Source organism: Halyomorpha halys, unplaced genomic scaffold, assembly GCF_000696795.3.
Source record: "Halyomorpha halys isolate HHAL.00 unplaced genomic scaffold, Hhal_1.1 Scaffold1283.1, whole genome shotgun sequence".
Taxonomy (NCBI): Eukaryota; Metazoa; Arthropoda; class Insecta; order Hemiptera; family Pentatomidae; genus Halyomorpha; species Halyomorpha halys.
The window spans coordinates 41,065-59,699 of record NW_027107952.1 but is presented as its reverse complement, the minus strand read 5'-3'; the positions used below and the strand labels follow the sequence as shown (position 1 = coordinate 59,699).

The 18,635-nt window shown below is 31.2% G+C and overlaps 1 protein-coding gene across 1 annotated transcript in view; it reads left to right on the top strand.

Annotated features, from left to right (window-relative positions):
• The first annotated feature begins 4,119 nt into the window (after positions 1–4,119).
• LOC106689136 (venom serine protease) overlaps positions 4,120–18,635 on the top strand; it is a 45,139-nt gene continuing 30,623 nt past the window's right edge. The window contains exon 1 of the mRNA XM_014433946.2: positions 4,120–4,206. Coding sequence (XP_014289432.1) covers positions 4,168–4,206 — 39 coding nt within the window. The 5' untranslated portion in view covers positions 4,120–4,167. The remainder of the gene's footprint in view (positions 4,207–18,635) is intronic.

The window sequence follows — 18,635 nt, the reverse complement described above, 5'->3', positions numbered from 1 at the left end:
GATATTTAATTGGTAACTGTTAAACATACAATAAGCCTTTGGAAATGAGTCCAATTATAATAATAGTTTTGCAGGAATCAATAAAAATAAATTAATCAATTTATTTTTGATTAATTGCCTTCAGCGATTATCCTCGCATCTCGAACAGATACACAGCGTTTTATCTTTTATTTACGTATCACGTATATCAGATACAATTCGTGCATTTACACAATAATGTTATTCTTTACAATGATCTAAAAAATTACAGATAAAATAAAATTTGAAGTATATTTCGACAAAAGGTAGCTAACCAAGAAAACTATGAAGCATGAAAACCTTTTTTTTTTACGTTGGCGAGTTTTCAATACTTTTTATTGTCTTATAAGTAATTAAAAACATTTATTAAATTATCTTTTGATTCCCAAAGTGTTTGCGGTGATTCCCAAAATGTTTCGGGCGTCCCGGTGGCGTCTTAAGGGCGCCGCAAAATATATATATTGCACAAGAAATGAGGGTCAGCATATCCAATTTTATTCCGAGATTTGAGAAGTTGTATAGTGAACATCAAACCCATCTATCCCATTTTCAATGTTAATCATCAGCGGACGTTCAATAAATTATTTGTGAATTTCAAATTCGTGTTTAATTTATTTTTCAACTAACCGAACCACATGGTGATTGTCCAGTCTCAGTATGAATATTACCGAAACAGTCGAAATTAGATATTTTCCCACGAGAAATCTGTTTTAAATTTTTCTCTGTTAAAAAGGGAATTTTTCCAATTTTTCAAGAAAGCAAAAAATTTAGAAAAAAATCTGATGTATAAGGGCGCCGCGGAAAAAAATCGATTATTAGGGAGCTGCAAACCGAAAAAGATTGGAAACCTCCGATTTATAGGAAATATTTTTTTTGTTTTCCTGTCAATCACTCTTCAATTTTTAAAATTAAAGATTTTAGTTTTTAATTTAAACCAAAATACCCAAAAATTTTCACATCTATTTTCCGCCAGTTTTTACCTATTAACGAAAAAAAAAATGCATATTTTTGATATCAAATTGCACTATTTTCTCCCTAAGAAAAGACCACAAATTCAAAGAGGTCAGGAGTGCTGCCATTTCTTTTCTTAGAAACATATTTATGTGTCGTACCATTTAGCCTTAAGTTAAATCAGTAGCTGAATGTCCAATTGACAAATACAAGCATAACAAACCGATTATCTACGAAGTGGTAGCAGGCCAAAACGTACAGGTATCATACAACTTGCACTTACCACCCTTATACGGCCCGAAGTATTTGAATGAATGTATGGAAAATCAATTCCGCAGTGCCCTTATACATCAAATTTTTTTCTAAATGTTTTACTTTTTTGAAAAATTGGAAAACTTTCCTTTTTAAAGCGATAACCCCTTTAACAGAAAAAAATTAAAAACAGATACCTACTATTTTCTTTGGGATTGTAACTGTCTCGGTAATATCCACGTTGAGACTCGACAACCACCATGTGGTTAGGTTAGTTGAAAAATAAATAAAACAAAAATTTTAAATTCACAAATAATTTATTGAACGTCCATTGATGATTAATATTATTAAAATTTTTAATAAGATGGATGGGTTTGATGTCCACTAGACAACTTCTCAAATCTTGGAATAAAATTGGATATGGCGACCCTCATTTCTAGTTCAATATATATTTCGTGGCGCCCTCATGACGGCCCCGCGGTGCCCCGCGGAGCGGCGGCGCACTCTTTGGAAATCTTTGGTGTAATTTAAAGAAAATTTAAAGACCAGAGAAGACGAATATTATAAATAAATAATTTTAATTTTGTTGTTCTTACAAAATTCCTATTTTAGGGTTTCTTGAGGTTGGAGTAACGAGTATATATTTGAATCTACAAATAATACGACAGTAAAACGAAGTTGTAATGCAATCACGAAGATTCGGGTGATATCGGTTTTCTCCTTAAGTTATTCATAAAATAATTTATTATTTCCCATTTATCCGTTATTTATTATTGCTAACATTTTTTTTTCGTAACCTTTAAAAAGTTACTGTTATAGTACAATAGTAAGGAGAAAAAATATAGTTGTCTCACCCCAATTTTTGATTACTTCAACGAAAACTGTGTATAATTAATAGTTCAAATTTATGAGCCTGCCAAGTATAGGTAGGGGGAAGAAAAAATGGCGGCTGTTTCAAAGCGATAAAAAAACTTAATTTTTCATTCGGAGCTCTATATCTTACAAAGAAGGAACAACAAAAGAAAATCTAAGAGAACGTCATTTAAAGATGAGTAAATTTGCTAAAATATGAGCCCTAATAGAGTTATTTACGTTAAATAGCTCATAAATCAAACTTATTGTCCAAACAACTATAAATCAATTTATTTTAGCAAATATCATGAAAACTACTATTCCTACGAAGGTAAAGTTCATATACTTCTTTATAGTCCATTAAACTAGCTTTAATTTGAGTTCTATTGCACATCTGTACGTCACAAAGTTCCTGAGATATAGAATTATCAAAATAAATTAACTAACTACTAATCTTTCAGTAGATTTTAAAGAAATTTTGCTTTTTACAAAGCTATATCTCGAGAACTATTGGACGTAAATAACTCTTTTAGGGCTAATATATCAGCAAATTTACTCTTCTTTAAATAATGTTCTCTTAGATTTTCTTTTGTTGTTCCTTCTTTGTAAGATATAGAGCTCCGAATGAAAAATTAATGGTTTTTTAAGGTTTTGAAACAGCCGTAATTTTTTATTCCTCCTACCTATACTTGGCAGACTCATCAATTTTGACTAGTAATTATACCTAGTTTTCATTAAAGTAATCAAAAATTGGGGTGAGATAACTGCTTTTTTATATATGTACTTTCAATTTTTTACGAGTCTTTTTTTTTTCTAGGTTGTTCATTGACACGTATAGACCATTTTACGAGACTAAGTTTTTGACCTCGAAGGACCATAAAACATGATTCCACCGAATCCTGGAATTCGAAATTGTTCACGATTCCAATACTTTTCCTTACTATATATTCCATATATAAGTAAGTGAAAGTAAAAACAGTATCCATCGCTTTAAACCTTGTTCGATATGGATTACACATACCTGTCTTATACACAAGATGATAACAAGTCAATTTCAATAACTAAACAACATAAAAAAAATATTTGGAAAAAAAGATTATATGACCAATCACAAGCTAGAAAACTGAGAAAACGGACCTATCTTGATGGAGGTTCCCAGCTTCTTTTACTTGCGAAGACATTTATTGGAGATTTTTCAGAAGTTGGGCAGCAATGTAACTTTTTTGTTAGATGAAATAATTATAACAAAAAAAAAATTGTAAGAAATTATTCTTAAGTAGCAATTGCTTCACTGCCGTAGTATATAGTGCCAACTATTCCTATTGCTACAGCATCTCCACGGCATATACCCTAGTAGTGTCCAAGGGCCAATTAACCCCTAAATTTTTATTAAAAATAAACATTAAACTAAAATTTATTTAAAAGTAATCTTTATTTAAAGCGTTTTAATAATTTTTATCGAGTAATATTGGTAAATAAAAATTATTTCATAAGTTTTTAACTATTCAAAAATAGTCACATCACAATAACTATTTTTTAAAATGTTTATAATTATTAACAATAAAATTTATTGGAAAGAATAACTATCTGACACAAAAAGAATTGTTCAAATCGGACTGTTAGTTTCTGAAATTAGTTCAAGCAAAAAACTCTTCAATTTTTTTTTATTAGCATAGATAAAGTCCTCTTATCAAGTTGGCATAAATTATATAATTAGTTTCCGTTACTACTATCTCTACTTTGACAAATTACTAATTTACGATTCCTCTAAACTTCCTCATGAAAGGTCATACGTATGTTCTATTTTAGGATGAACATTCGTGCAACCGATTTAAAACAATCAGGCAGTTCTAAAAATATACTTGGAGAGATAAGTTCAGTTTTTCCTGTATCTAACTGGAACCAAGCTTCCTGGAGGAACATGGACTGAGGCGTAGTGAGGCGACATTCTTCCCGTCAGAAGAACGTCATCTCCTAAAGGAGTGGTTATTCCGAAATGGGTACCAGCATACCCAGCAGATCCCCACCTCCACCGGGCCCACTATATCGAAAATACACCATGCAATTGCCGGTTGTTCATTCAGTCAGGCGAAGATGCTCATGCCGTGCGTATCGTGTCACACAACTATTAAGGTTAGATTCTCTGTACATTTATACGCGTAATTAACCCTTCGAATCCTTACCTTCAAATAACGTTTTTTTTCTATTATTATTGGGTGAAACAACGACTAAGATGTCTTCAAACCGTTCTTTTCACGAATGTTATATTCAAGAAATAGCTAAAAGAAAAAAGGAGCTTGATACGAAGACCATGGAGGAAAAACAGGTGTTGTCCAGAAAACCTAAATGTGAGAAGGAAAACTTCCAAATTCGATGACTACTAACAATTTGCTTTTAGTTTTTAAGTGAGCTGGATTTCAGACAGTTCAACTATTGAAAGTTCATAAAGTTGTGGATATAGCCTTCCTTTTCCTTTGCATGAATGTTGCCTTTAATTTTAAATTTTGAACCCATTTTTAATGGATACAGGATCGTTTTTTACAAGTTTTACTTCATAGGAATACATCTCTTCTCTTTAACTATTAGACCAATTTGAATTTTAGATATCAAACAATCTACTTATAATTGAAGAAGGGAATGGATGAAGGTGTGTTATAAATAGTAAATTTTAAGAAAAAGTACAATTTTTTTTTCTCTTTTGAGTTTGTTATGTTTTGAAGTGTTCACAGACCTTTCTACATCTAGACATATCAGTTATTAATTGGATTTTGAGGTTTGAGTTTCAAAAATTGTTACATAGCCACTTCATCTATTTACCACTTCAATTGTTTAAATATATTCCAGAGACAGATAATTACCATATTTACTTTATTATTAACTTAAGTTCGAATTTTATTAAATGATACATGAATAATAAATGTTTCATGATGATTTAGGAAAATTTGCTTACAAAAACACACTCTACAGCAACTGAGAAAAATTTCAAGTATTTTTTTTTCTGGGAGATTTTTATTTAAGAGTTTATATATTTATCAGAGTGCTTAATTTAAATATGAAATTAGTTTTTTTATTTGAATTTTGTATTTTCTGCACTAAACAGTTAATAGCTCTACATAAAGTTGAGAGCTGACGTAGGTGTCAAATTCAAATTGACTTGTTATCATCTTCTGTATAAGACAGGCACGTGCAATTCACATCGAACAAGATTGAAAGCGATGGATACTTTTTTTTTTTTATTTTTATTTTTTATTTTATTTTATTTATTTATTTATTTTTTTTTTCCGAACCCTTTAAAACAGAAATAAAATGTGAGTTAGTAGTGCATTACTGTGTAGAAAGAAAAAGTAATTCGTGTTGTGTCTTACCTTTTACTACCTTTGGTATTTAAAGGTTACCTGTTATATTTAATTTTACATATGAGCTATCCGTTCAGCAACTATTTGAGTCCGGAGGTGAGGGGCCTCCTCGTGTTATATCGCATATAATATATAAATAAAAATAAAGATAAATAAAAATAAAAATACAAATAATAAAGACAATAGATAATAGTGAAATGATAAGAGAAACAGTCTGAAATCAAAAGAAGTGTGGGGGAGGGGGCTAGGGTGCATCAGTGGATGGAGCTATGAGGAGATGTTAATAGGGTTTTTGGGACCTTTCCTGCCCTGCCACCTCGCAGGAAGGGGGGATGGGGTGATAGACTGGAATACTGGATAATGTCAGAATCAAGATACTATTTTTACTTTCACTTACGAGACGTAAAAAATTAAAAGTACATATATATATATAGTGGGTAAGTGCCTGAAATGTAATAGTACAAGAGCCGGAAAGAAAAAAAAGCAGTTATCTCACCCCAATTTTTTATTACTTTAATGAAAACTATGTATAATTACTAATCAAAAGTGATGAATCTGCCAAGTATAGGTAGGGAAGATAAAAAATGGCGGCTGTTTCAAAACCTTAAAAAAACATTAATTTTTCATTTGGACCTCTACATCTTAAAAACTACCTACAACACTAGAACATCTAAGAGAACATTATTTAATGAAGAGTAAATTTGCTGAAATATTAGCCCTAAAAGAGCTATTTACGTCTAATAGTTCTCGAGATATAGCTTTTTAAAAAGCAAAATTTCTTTAAAATGTTCTGAAAGATTAGTGATTAGCTAATTTATTTTGAGAAATCTATACCTCAGAAACTATGAGACGTACAGTCTCATTAGCACTCAAATTACTAGTTTAATGGCCTATAAATAATTTTATGACCTTTACCATTGTTGGAATAGTAGTTTTCATGATATTGGCTAAAATAAATTGATTTATAGTTGTTCGGACAATAAGTTTGATTTATGAAAAACTTTATTTCAGAAACCATTAGACGTACAGTTGTTTGCCAGCTCACAAATTAAAGCTAGTTAAATTTACTACAAAATAGTCAATTATGTTTATCTTCGTAGGAGTAGTAGTTATTATGATATTTGACAAAATAAACTCACAAAATGTTAATTTATAGTTGTTCGTATAAAATGTTGGATTTTTGAAAAAAATATATCTCTAGATCCATAATATGCACATATATCTGCCAACACTCAAAATAAAGGAAATTTAAGTTACTATAAAGTAGTTTATGACACTTATCTTCGTAGGGGTTGTAGTGTTTATGATATTCACATATGAATACAAATTTTACAAATGAAAATTTGTCTGAACAACTATAAATCAATTTATTTTAGCAAATATCATGTAAACTATTACTCCTACGAAGATAAACATCATAAAATACTTTATAGCTCATTAAACTAGTTTAATCTGAGTGTTAATAGACGTCTGTACGTCAAATGGTTTTAGAGATATAGATTTTTCCATATAAATTAACTAACTACAGATATTTCAGTACGTCCCATACAACATTTTTATAATTTCTTTTTAAAAAGCTATATCTCGAAAACTATTTTATGTAAATAACTCTGTTAGGGATCATATTTTAGCAAGTTTACTCTTCTTTAAATGATCTTCTCTTAGGTTTTCTTGTGTTGTTCCTACGTTTTGAGATATAGAGCTCCTAATGAAAAATTAGTTGTTTTTTTTATCGCTTTGAAACCGCCGCCATTTTTTATTCCCCCTACCTATACTTGGCAGACTCATGAATTTTGACTAGTAATTATACATAGTTTTCATTAAAGTCATCAATCATTGGGGTGAGATAACTGCCTTTTTTCTCCTCTTGGGCTCTTGTACTAAAAACTCTCCATGTCAATGATATGCTACTTAGATATTGAATATATTTTGAATTCTTAGATTAAGTTTATAATTTTTTTTAGGCATTCGTGAAGCTGCTTGTTTTCACTAGTGCTCTCAAACCCTCCTCATGCTATGTCTAATGAAAGACCATTACCATCTCTGAATTTTTTTTTAATTTGTTCTTCTCTTTATTTTCTATTTTATTTTATTTTTTCAGTTCTCGCTTGCCATTTTTTTGTCAAATTATTAGACAAGTGTAATGATTCAATCTAAATCTAATTCTAACATGAAGATTTGCCTGTTCAAATTGAAACGATTAACGTTGGTATAGAGGTACAACTATTTTCGTTCATACACCTTTCGTTTAAGATACTGTTCTGAGGTTCTAAAATATTATTTCCCGCAGTTATATATACATAGAATTTCATACGTCTATGGATTTCATAACCATCAAAGAAAATAGGTAAATCCAATTTAGGAACCTTTTGGTTCAAGGCCTCGGAGAAAAATCAAAACAGTTACTTTACCACAATTTTGAATAGCTTTAATGAAAATCATGTGTAATAACTAGTTGAATTTAATGAGTCTGCCAACTATAGTTCGAAGGAATGACAAAGGGCGGCTGTTTTCAAACGTTAACTCTATTTTTTATTCCGAGCTCCATAACTTTGAATGCATCTTAAATACTTTCAATATGTACTTTTTAATAACATTTACTGTGTCTCTCGTATTGTTGAAGTATAAACTGAATCCTTTTCTGAAACACACATTTTTATTTTGCTTAAAAGAACTAAAAAAATAGTCCTCTGAATTGCCAACATTTTAATATTTATTTCAATGAATAAATAGTGTGTGAACGGCTAATTAATAATAAAAAGGTACATTTATATGTAGTCATTAACCCTTTGTATCTTATAAGCCATTAACTATTGTAATGGTATTAATTTTACGTTAAGTGTTTTATTTTCTTCTCAATATTTTTCAAAACATTATTTTAAATGTTAAAAATTTCTTTTTAAAAAAAAAAGAAAAAAAAAAAGAGAATTTTATTAGTTTAGTGAAGAATTCACCGTTCGAATTCACAATACATATCTCGGTAATGGAAATATTGTCTAGGTAAATTAAGAAAGGAATGCTTCTTGTAAAAAGAATTTTTTTATCAATTACTGAATAGTGAATTTAAATTTAGCGCTTTACATTGTAACAACTCTCTCCCAATTTTTGTTTCTTAAGGTTCCTGATCCCAATAATAGGGTATCTATTTTACCTTATGAATATTTGAGTAATAGCTAACAAATAAACGTAAGCCAGTGTACCCTGGGGAAGGAGGCAGTAAAAACTATCGATTCCCGGTCTCTCCACAAGTTTCTTTTTATGTTTAAGGTGGAAACATCATGAACCAATATCCATGGATAAAAATTGAGTAGCATTTTCATTGAAAAATAAGGTAGATTCGGTGTTAAAAACTGGAAAATCTAACATTTCATAGGTAACTGCTCTAAAACACTCACATTGCAATAGAACATACGTCTAATTGCTCGTGTACCCCACTATCTTCTTGGTATTTTGTAGATGACTATTAATGTAGAATGGTTTCCTTTCACGATAAGTCGTTATCGATATAATTTATATTTTAGAATTTACCCCTGTCGAACAAATCCACTACCTTAGACTACATCTGGACAAACGACTAACCTGGAATCCTCAAACAAGACAGAAAAGACAGGAAATTGCACGTCGAATTCGACTATTACAGCACTTACCAGATAAACAGTCTAAACTTCCAACTCATTACACAAGACTGATCTACATGACTATAATAAGGAGAATTTGGACATATGGAGTTGAGCTTTGGGGCTCCACTAAAGCTTGGGATTCCTCTTGTACCAATCCTTACAACCCAAAATCCTTCTTAAAATCCTCAATGCTCCTTACTTCTTCTCAAATAAAATCATACATCAAGCAAGACCTTAATGTTCCCCATGTAACCGATCTAGCCCGAACCAGATATCACTCCTTCCATTATAAACTCCCTTACCACTCGAACCCCCTAGTTTCTAACCTTGCTTCCTCTTCCATTTCTGACAATCCTACGAGGTGCCTGAAAAGAAGATGGTCACGAGACCTGCTAATGTAAAACGTCATTAGAGTGATACTAATGGGTAGTGTCTATACACGCCTATAACACTCCAATTTAACTGAGATCAAATTTTCTAAATATATAAATAAATTTTTAAAAAAATAGGTCCTTAAAACAAGCCATTTTGAAAATCTGGCATTTAAGCTGTGTCATTTAATTTCAATGAGAGAAATACTTAGCTCATATTAAAGTCCCTTCAATCGTACATCGAAATAGTATAGTCAAGACCGTTGAAATAGATTTTGATTAAGTCGAAAATATTCGAAACATCGATTGTATAAAGTGGCACTTCCAGAATATCGATTATATCTGAAAAGTTGTTGTGACATCCCAGGCAATATACTCATCTTAAATATGTAATTTTATCTACGTACGACTTTTGTGAGCTGTCTGATTTGTTAAATTTCCTAACAGGCCATTTTGGAAGACTGTTATTTCGACTCAGCAGAGCCCGAAAAGTGTATTTTATTTGACAACTCGATTTATAAATTTTTCAAAATTCTAATATTTCCCCTTACTGAATATTCAATATATAGGTACCTAAGCGAAAGTAAAAAAGAGCACCGAAGCTAATAAAGTATAAATTTCATTTATGAGTAGGCCTAATGTTTCAAATAACATCATAAAGGCATTGATGATTGCATTATTGTTCCTCATAAAACACTTGCGAGATAAGAGTGGATGATTCCCAGAACTGTACAGATATATTAATTATCATCCTATATTTTTTACGAAGTGCGGAAAAAACTTTTTTAATTATTGAATGAAAAATGGGGGGCGCGGTCCCCAGGAGTAAGGCGCGTCGCTACTAACTAACTCCAAGGACCCAAGTTTGAATCCGGCTGAGAAGAAAATTGTTTTCTGTTACACTGTAGCTGTGAGTGAACTCCTGTGGGTTCTGTGGGGGTTGGGCGTGATTCTGACCAAATCACCTCCTTGCACAACCGTTGGTCTAGTAACAGTACTCCCTTACAAAGTACTGAACCCCTGAACCTTCATTGACTGAATAGCTCGTCAAAATAATAATAATGAACTTTTTTTAGATCTCAAGGCCATCTTCTTTTCAGACGCCTAGGAGAATTATTGGTAGTGTAGGAGACGCCAGTTAGAAACGAGTTGGTTTGGGTGGTTGGGAATTTGATCATGGAAGGATTGGTATCTGGTTCTGGCCAAATCGGCAACATATGGGACATTGAGGTCCTAATGGATGATTTGATTTGTGACAAAGTAAGGAGCATTATGGATTTTACGAAGGACTTTGGACGTAAGGATTAGATTCGGGAGGAATTCTATGGTTTAGTGGTGCCCTATAGCTCAACTCCGTATGAATGAACATTTTAAAACAATACTTTACAAAAGGTCATTCTAAAATAAAACAAATTGAACAAAATTGGAATAAATATTTGATAATCAAAATGGGATATATTTTCTAATAGATGAAAAAATAGAGCAGTAACTTTTTTTAATATTTTCGCTTGAATAATTTCGCCAAATATAAAAATAAGGTTTCTAAAATTAAAAAAATAAATTTAGTTAACACACTAATCATCCACCCGGAAAGGTTCAATTTATACTAAATATCGTATACATATTTAATGACTTTCTTTTTTTCTTCTTCCCAAAAAATTTTCTTTATTTTAATATATTTCACTATAGCGACCGAAAATATATTTCGGAGCCCTTCTCGGCCATCAGGGCTCTTGTACATATTTGAATGCAACAATACTATAATAAAAAAACTTGTTTAACAATTATTATTTAAATATTAGTTACAGACTTATACAAAGTATCCTATTTTAAAAATAGTATTCTGCCTCTTTGTGGCTATGTCAAAAATTCATAAATATTACTCGGTAAATTAAAAAAAAAATTCAGGAAACCAGCAGCTAACTATTTGGTATCTTAATCGCACTCAAAATGAAATTATCTTTCATACTAATCCTTACTTCAGTGGTTTCCCGAAATATATATATTTTTTAATTTGATGAAGTAAAGTGTATGGATTAAGATAAGTGAGCCAGGAAGAGATACAATATTATCCTAATAATAGGGTAATTTATATAAATCTTTTACTATTATTAAAATAATATATGTTAAATAGTTCTTTATTATTATATTATTTTTGCATCGTTTTAAGTACCCTGAAGACGGTAGAGGACTCCGAAACGTCTGTATAGTGTGACTATATTTTTTAAAAGAAGGGAAAATTTTGGAAAAGAAAAAACAAACAATGAGTATTTATATGATATGATTAAATATAGTATTGCACACCCATCACACAATAAAAAAATAAATGAAAAGATGAAGTAAATTATATAAAAAACTGAACTAATAATGTTCTTTATGATATTTATATGTTTATATTCATCCATCTGGTTTCATAATATTTTATTTTAGACTTGATAAAGTTCAATTTTATAAAGTTATAATTCAATTGTTCGAAACGGTTTGGGTTAGTGCCTCCTGTAACACACTCGACCGGGCTCAGTGGAATCATTTAAATGCTGTAGCACAGTGATAAGGCTATGCTACTAATATCAAGGATCCGGGTTAGAATCCAGCTGTGGCAAATAATTGTTTTCTGTTACACTGAAGCCTTAAGGGGCCTCTACATGTTGGCCAAGCCAAGGCGAACTGGGGCATGCACGAGCATGTGGATGGGTGGCTTGTACGAGTTGGCCTAAGCTCGTTGCCGATCCGTCGAGTGTCGGTTTTTGGACTCAGATCAAAGGGGTATTCGTGAGAGCGCTCTTGTAGCATCTACACCATTGTTCTTTGTCTAGTTGCAACTGAGAGCTGTTAGGAGGTTGTAGTTAATTTTTATAATAAGTTTTATATTTAATCTTATTTATTTATATTTAATTTCCTTTTTTTTGTAATAAAAATAATATAATCCCAGTGCAATAGCTGAAACCTCTTGTACGTCCGCCATGCTTGCCTCTCTGAATAACACTGACATGTGGACGGTCCGCTCTTTGTTTACCGAGCATTTGTACAACCCTATGATTCGTGGCGAGCGGCCAACATGTGGATCCGCCTTTAAGTCAACACCGTGGGCTCTAGAGCTCTCCTGAGGTCCAGTCAGCCTCATAAAGTGGGTACTCTTGGGTAAAAATCTGACGGTTGAGCGTGATCTTGAAAAAATTACCTCCTTGTACAACCGTTGTTAAAAAATCAGTGTTTCCTTACAAAGTACTAAAACCATGACCCTTCATGGGTCGTAGCTGATCAAATTATTTATTTATTATCTCTGACACTCTAGATATTACATTATTTGTAATACAATATCAACAGTTCTAATAATAAAAAATAAATTCAAATATCTAAACATATTTAGCACTGTATGTGTGAATACTATTATTTTTGGTAACGATGGGAAGAGTGTTACCGTCGTTAGCCATAATCTCTATAGAAAGATCTCGTTGATCAAATTATTTGCATATTCCCTCAGGATTCACTTAGGATATCCTCAAAACATATTTGTTTTAAACAAATAGTAATATTATATTAACGCTCATAATAAATAGTTTAATTACCATTTGAGTCATTTTGACCGCACATGGACCATCTTCCTTTAAAACATTAATTTTTTTTTTAAAGAAAGTAATAATAAATAAAATTTGAATTTTAAAATAAGACTGATCTACATGACTATTATAAGGCCTATCTAGACATACGGAGTTGAGCTTTGGGTCTCCACTAAACCATCAAATTCCTCCCGAATCCAATCCTTACAGCCCAAAATCCTTAATACTCTTTACTTGGTCACAAATCAAGTCATCCATCAGAACCTCAATGTTCCATATGTTGCGGATTTGCCCAGAACCAGATAAACTTCTCAACCACCCAAATCCACTAGTTTCTTACCTGGCTTCTCCTTCATTACCTAATAATCTTCCTAGGCGTCTGAAAATAACATGCCCTCGAGATCTTCTCCTTTAAAAATGTTATTGAAGCTCTATCAGTGGGTAGATTCTCCACATGTTTGTATCATGTCACTATGTCACCTACAGCACATTTACTTGTTCTATATATTTGTATACAGTTGTAAATAACAATAAATAAAGAATTTTGAAATAACAACAAATTATGAATTCGTTTCTGACTCATTCTTTAGACTTACAAAACTCTTCAATAAGTTATATTTTCCTATTTTGGACGAAAATAAACCAACAAGATGAGATGGAAAAATGCGTGCTACAAGTCGGAACACGTTGAGTATGACGTAGTCAAAGCGTGGACGAGAGATGGAGGAAAAAATATTAATGCAGGTAATAAATAGATGGCTCTTCCGTCACTAAGCCATGTCCGAATGTTTCCTTATACTCACAATTTTAGCTTTATGATTAATATTTTCTAAATATTTATTACCATTATTTTTATACTTGGCTAAGTGATTAATGGGACATTCTCTCATTACGTTCAAATTTCATGGTTCTTATATCACTGCGAACAAATTGGGTTTTCCAATGATTTTTTTTTACAAGGATTGCTCCTAGGTTTACGAAAAAAACCTTCATAGAATTAATTTTTAAGAAACCATAAGATCATGACTGCCACTATTGAGATGAAGGATATATATTAGTACTATAGAGGGAGATACAAAATACTCAAAATTCAATATATATTAAATTTTATTTTATATTTTTATATAACAATATCTTTTTTAAAATATAATTCGGAACTTTTTTGTTTTTAATTCATCAAAATAAAATTAGAAATTTGTTGTTCATTAATAAAAAAACATATTACTATTGACTGTCAAATTTGTATAATAATTTGACTTTTATAGTGATTTGGTTTAATATTATAAAAATTTAATAATCATCATCTTATTCAAATGTTAGTAAAACAAAAAACACAGTTGAAATTATGAAGTTTGAATGGTAAAAATGAGCTTGAATGAAATAAACTATTAAAAAGAAAAGAATAATATTGTAAATAATTAACTCATCTGATAAGATAATAACATTCAGGAAATATGCTGTGTCGAGAATGAGAGCATTATCAACTTTTAAACTATGAGAACTAAAAAATATTTTTAAACATCCAAATAAATTGAGTAAAAAATCCTCTGAAAGCTATCTAAAAGTGGTGAAAACAAACCTGAAGAAAACCAATTTTACTTAAGTATCTAAATAAGTTTAGAATTCAGGTTTTCCTAAGCACAAATATCTTCTTTGGAAGAAGATAGTTGACCTGACAATAAAGTAGATTCTAGTAAGTGCGGTTGGCGGTCAATGAAGGTATCAAAATAGTTAAATAAAACTATTTATAGTAAATCAACACAGTCGCACAGTTTCGTCATAGTTTTCAGGGCTTTATCAGGGCCGTCTGATTGAAACTCTGAGAACGCCTTTCAATCTGATGAATCTTCCAACAATCTACTTCATACGGTCAACTATCTTCATCCAAAGAAGATATCTGTGCTTAGTAGAACCTAAATTTTAAACTAATTTAGATACTGAAAGAAAATTGGTTTTATTCAGGATAGTTTTTACCACTTTTAATAACTTTCAGAGATAAAAATAACTTCTGTATTATATTATCAGATGAGTTGATTAGTTATTATATTATTCTTTTCTTTTTTAAAGGTTATTTCATTCAAGCTCATTTTTAAAATTCAAACTTCGTAACTTCAACTTTTTTATTTTTATTAACATTTGAATAAGATTATGATTATTAAATTTTCAAAATATTAAACCAAATCACTATAAAAGTCAAATTATTATACAAATTTGACAGTCACAATAGTTAAATGTTTTTTGTTTATGAACAACAAATTTCTAATTTTATTTTGATGAATTGAAAATAAAAGAGTTCCGAATTATATTTTTACAAATATATTGTTCAAAAATATGAAATATAATTTAATATTTTTTGAATTTTGAGTATTTTGTATCTACCTCATTAGTAATCAAAGTTTCGTCCCTGTTTGCAGGGCTTTATTTGGGCCATCAGATAGGAAGTCGATCTCTAAGTTCCAATCTGACAGCCCTGACGAAACCCTCCGAAGTGGGGGTAACGTTGGTTATAATAAATAGTTTTCTTTTACTATTTTTATACCGTTATTGACCGCCATCCTGACTATATTCCTACAAAATATCTGCTTTGTTTCGATCTCCCTCATTTAAATTCTATCTCCCTTACTGTTGGAGGTGTGAGGGAAATGAGTTTTGAGTATTACATTGAAGAGGACCATTCCATGTGAGATTATCAACTTCAATTATAGATTATCGAACTCCCTTAAGACACTCAAATTAACTGTAATGTAACGTAAATCTTACTCATCTATTAGGAATTATCTCTATGTGAGGGAGATAGGTGGTGAAATGTCACTCACTAATCACACTCAAAAAGGAACTAAAGCTAGAAGTTCTGTGATATAGGTTATCCTCGTTTTAGCAGGAATTTGTTACTGTGTTGCTAGTCATTAATGATATTAAACTTATTATATTAAATATCCAAAGTAGTGAATTGCAATTTCAAAAAATGTTTGAGGAGTGGAACAGATTGCATTTGTAGGACCGGTAGACTATGAGTCAAAAAACATTTTCTATACAACTAATACCACAATTTATCCTAAAAAAAATAAATAAGACCTTAAGCAGGTATCAGAAAAAAAAAGGTTGTAAACAGAAAAAAAGGTAATTTTTCTGCCATCTATGTAAGGAACTTGAGTTGTGTAACAGGTGAGGGAGAGATATATTGACAATTTAAGTTTTAATTTAGGCCTTTAAACGAATTGATACTGTGATAAAAATCCTTGAGCAGCAAGCTGAAGTTATCTATTGGTCAATGCAATTGATGTGTTGGCAATTTCACACAGATACTAAGATATCATTGGAACGTAAATTTGTATATCTTAGTCGAATGACCCTCATATAAAAACGACTTAATCATATTATATGAACGTAAAAATGACCTTATAATATAATATAATATTGTTTTATTTTCTACAACGAATAAAAAACTACGAATAAAATTCATTATATGGTAGTTATTATCTATACTAACAAATTTTCTAAAAATACAATTTACCTTGATATTACATTCTATAGAATTAATAAGTTATGGTTCTCATCTATGTAAAATTTAATTCTGTTTATTAATTTGGACATATGGAATTGAGCTCTGGAGCTCCACCAAACCCAACGCATCCAATCCTTACAATCCAAAATCCTACGTAAAAACCTTGATGCTTCTTATTACGTTACAAATAAACTCATTCACAAAGACCTTAACATCCCATTCGTTGCAGATTTGGCCCAAAACAGATATGCGTCTTTTCATTCCAAACGATTGCCACGGCACCTTCTAATTTAAATTGTTTGAAGTACCACCAATGGGTGGTTCCTTCCCAAGATTTTCAAGTGAAACATACAACTTATTTACTTATTGTATTATTTTGTACAGTTGTAAATTACATTAAATAAATAAATAAAAAAAATTCTGTTTATTAAGGCTATACAACAAAATTTGTGATGTAAAAGGGTCAAAGACCGATAATTAGAAATGTGTATACACAATATTTTTATCCATGTTTTTTTTCGGCCAATACTCCCATTGGGGTCCTATACTGCCTAATTTTTGTTGGGGGTCAATGTTTTCATTTTGTGGGACCACCACTCATGAAAAAAGTCAACTTCTCGGGCCGGATTCGAACCGGCACCGCCAATAGACATCAAATTGGTAAGACATTCCTAAACACTGGCGATCCTTTTTATCCATCCATGTTGCATTATTTGGAATGAATTATTCATTCTATGTAAGCTTATTTAAAATTCAGTGAATGAAAGTTATTGACTGATAGAATGAAGAAATGTGACCTGCAGGTGAAATATTTACATTACCTTTCACTCCGCTAGTTACACCAATATAGCCTCTATCCCCAAGTTCATTAGGGAATACCAAAACGGTTCCCGAAAGACTCACTGCCAAAGGAAATTCCACTCAGGGACTCAGGATTAGGGAGAAGACTTGATCCGACCCTCAACTCCGAGATATGTCAGTGTTATTTTGGCAGACCATTACTCAGTGGTCTCTAACACACGGTTAAGTTCTTGTCTTCGGTGTTTTTAGAGCGAAATCCAGTGATTTTATTAGTGCATAGATATGATATTTCATTAATGATAGTTCAGATAATTATGGGCTTATTAGCAATTTATAGAAGCAAAGTTATAAAATGCTAAATTTAAGACTTAAAAGGCACAAAAACTCGGTGTATTTCTATGAAAAGATATGACAGCACTTCACTTCTCTCTAGAGTAAATTTTATGTGCTACTGCCGGATACACACTTCCAAGGAGTTAACAGCAACGCGCCTTACACACTGAGGTACTCCGCGCCCTAAACATTATAAGAATGAGTACAATCAAAGAAAAAAATTCTTTAAAATGTCAAATTTCCTTATAGAAGTCTGCCCACCTAATGAAACTTTCCATCCGATTCCTAAAATTCACTAAAAGTAGTTGCTACTTTCCTTTCTCCTATTATTTTTACAAGAACTGAGGCCAAAGACATATCCAGTAATTTTATTATTCTTTGAATTAATCTAGTTCTATTTCTCTTTTCCTCCTTTCATTTTTACTCAGAGCAACGCAGTTTTTTGAGTAATGTCTGGGTAAGATTCAAAAGAAATATAGGCCAAAAAATCATAGAATAACTCTTTGGAAAAACATAGTAACTCAGGAAAGTAAACATGATGGTATGAAAAGTAATTCTTGGAAACTGAGCAGTATTCTATCTGCTGTACGTTAAAGATAAATCAAATACAATGATTACTGAGCTCAATACACATGCGTCCGTTATACAGAGTGTCCACTAGGGAGAGGTTAAAAATAGAACATTGGCTACCGTTTATGGAATCGAAAAATGTTTATTTGGTTGTTTTTCCAGGTGACTAACTACTTTTTCTTTAAGCGCAGACTAGGTTTCCCGTTATCTGTGGTTTAAATGATTTTATAAGTAATTTTGGTTGATTGTGTGAATGGTTTATAACTATTGACGTTGTATGATATCAGTTTCCTGCTTTCCTTACTTTTAATAATAACAATTACTTTATTGATAATATTATGTCTACCACAAACTTGAGCGATGAGTAATAGTGGTAATTGTACACTTTCGTACCGAAAATAAAAAAATAAATAATAATAAATAAAATAAAATAAGTAAAAAAAATA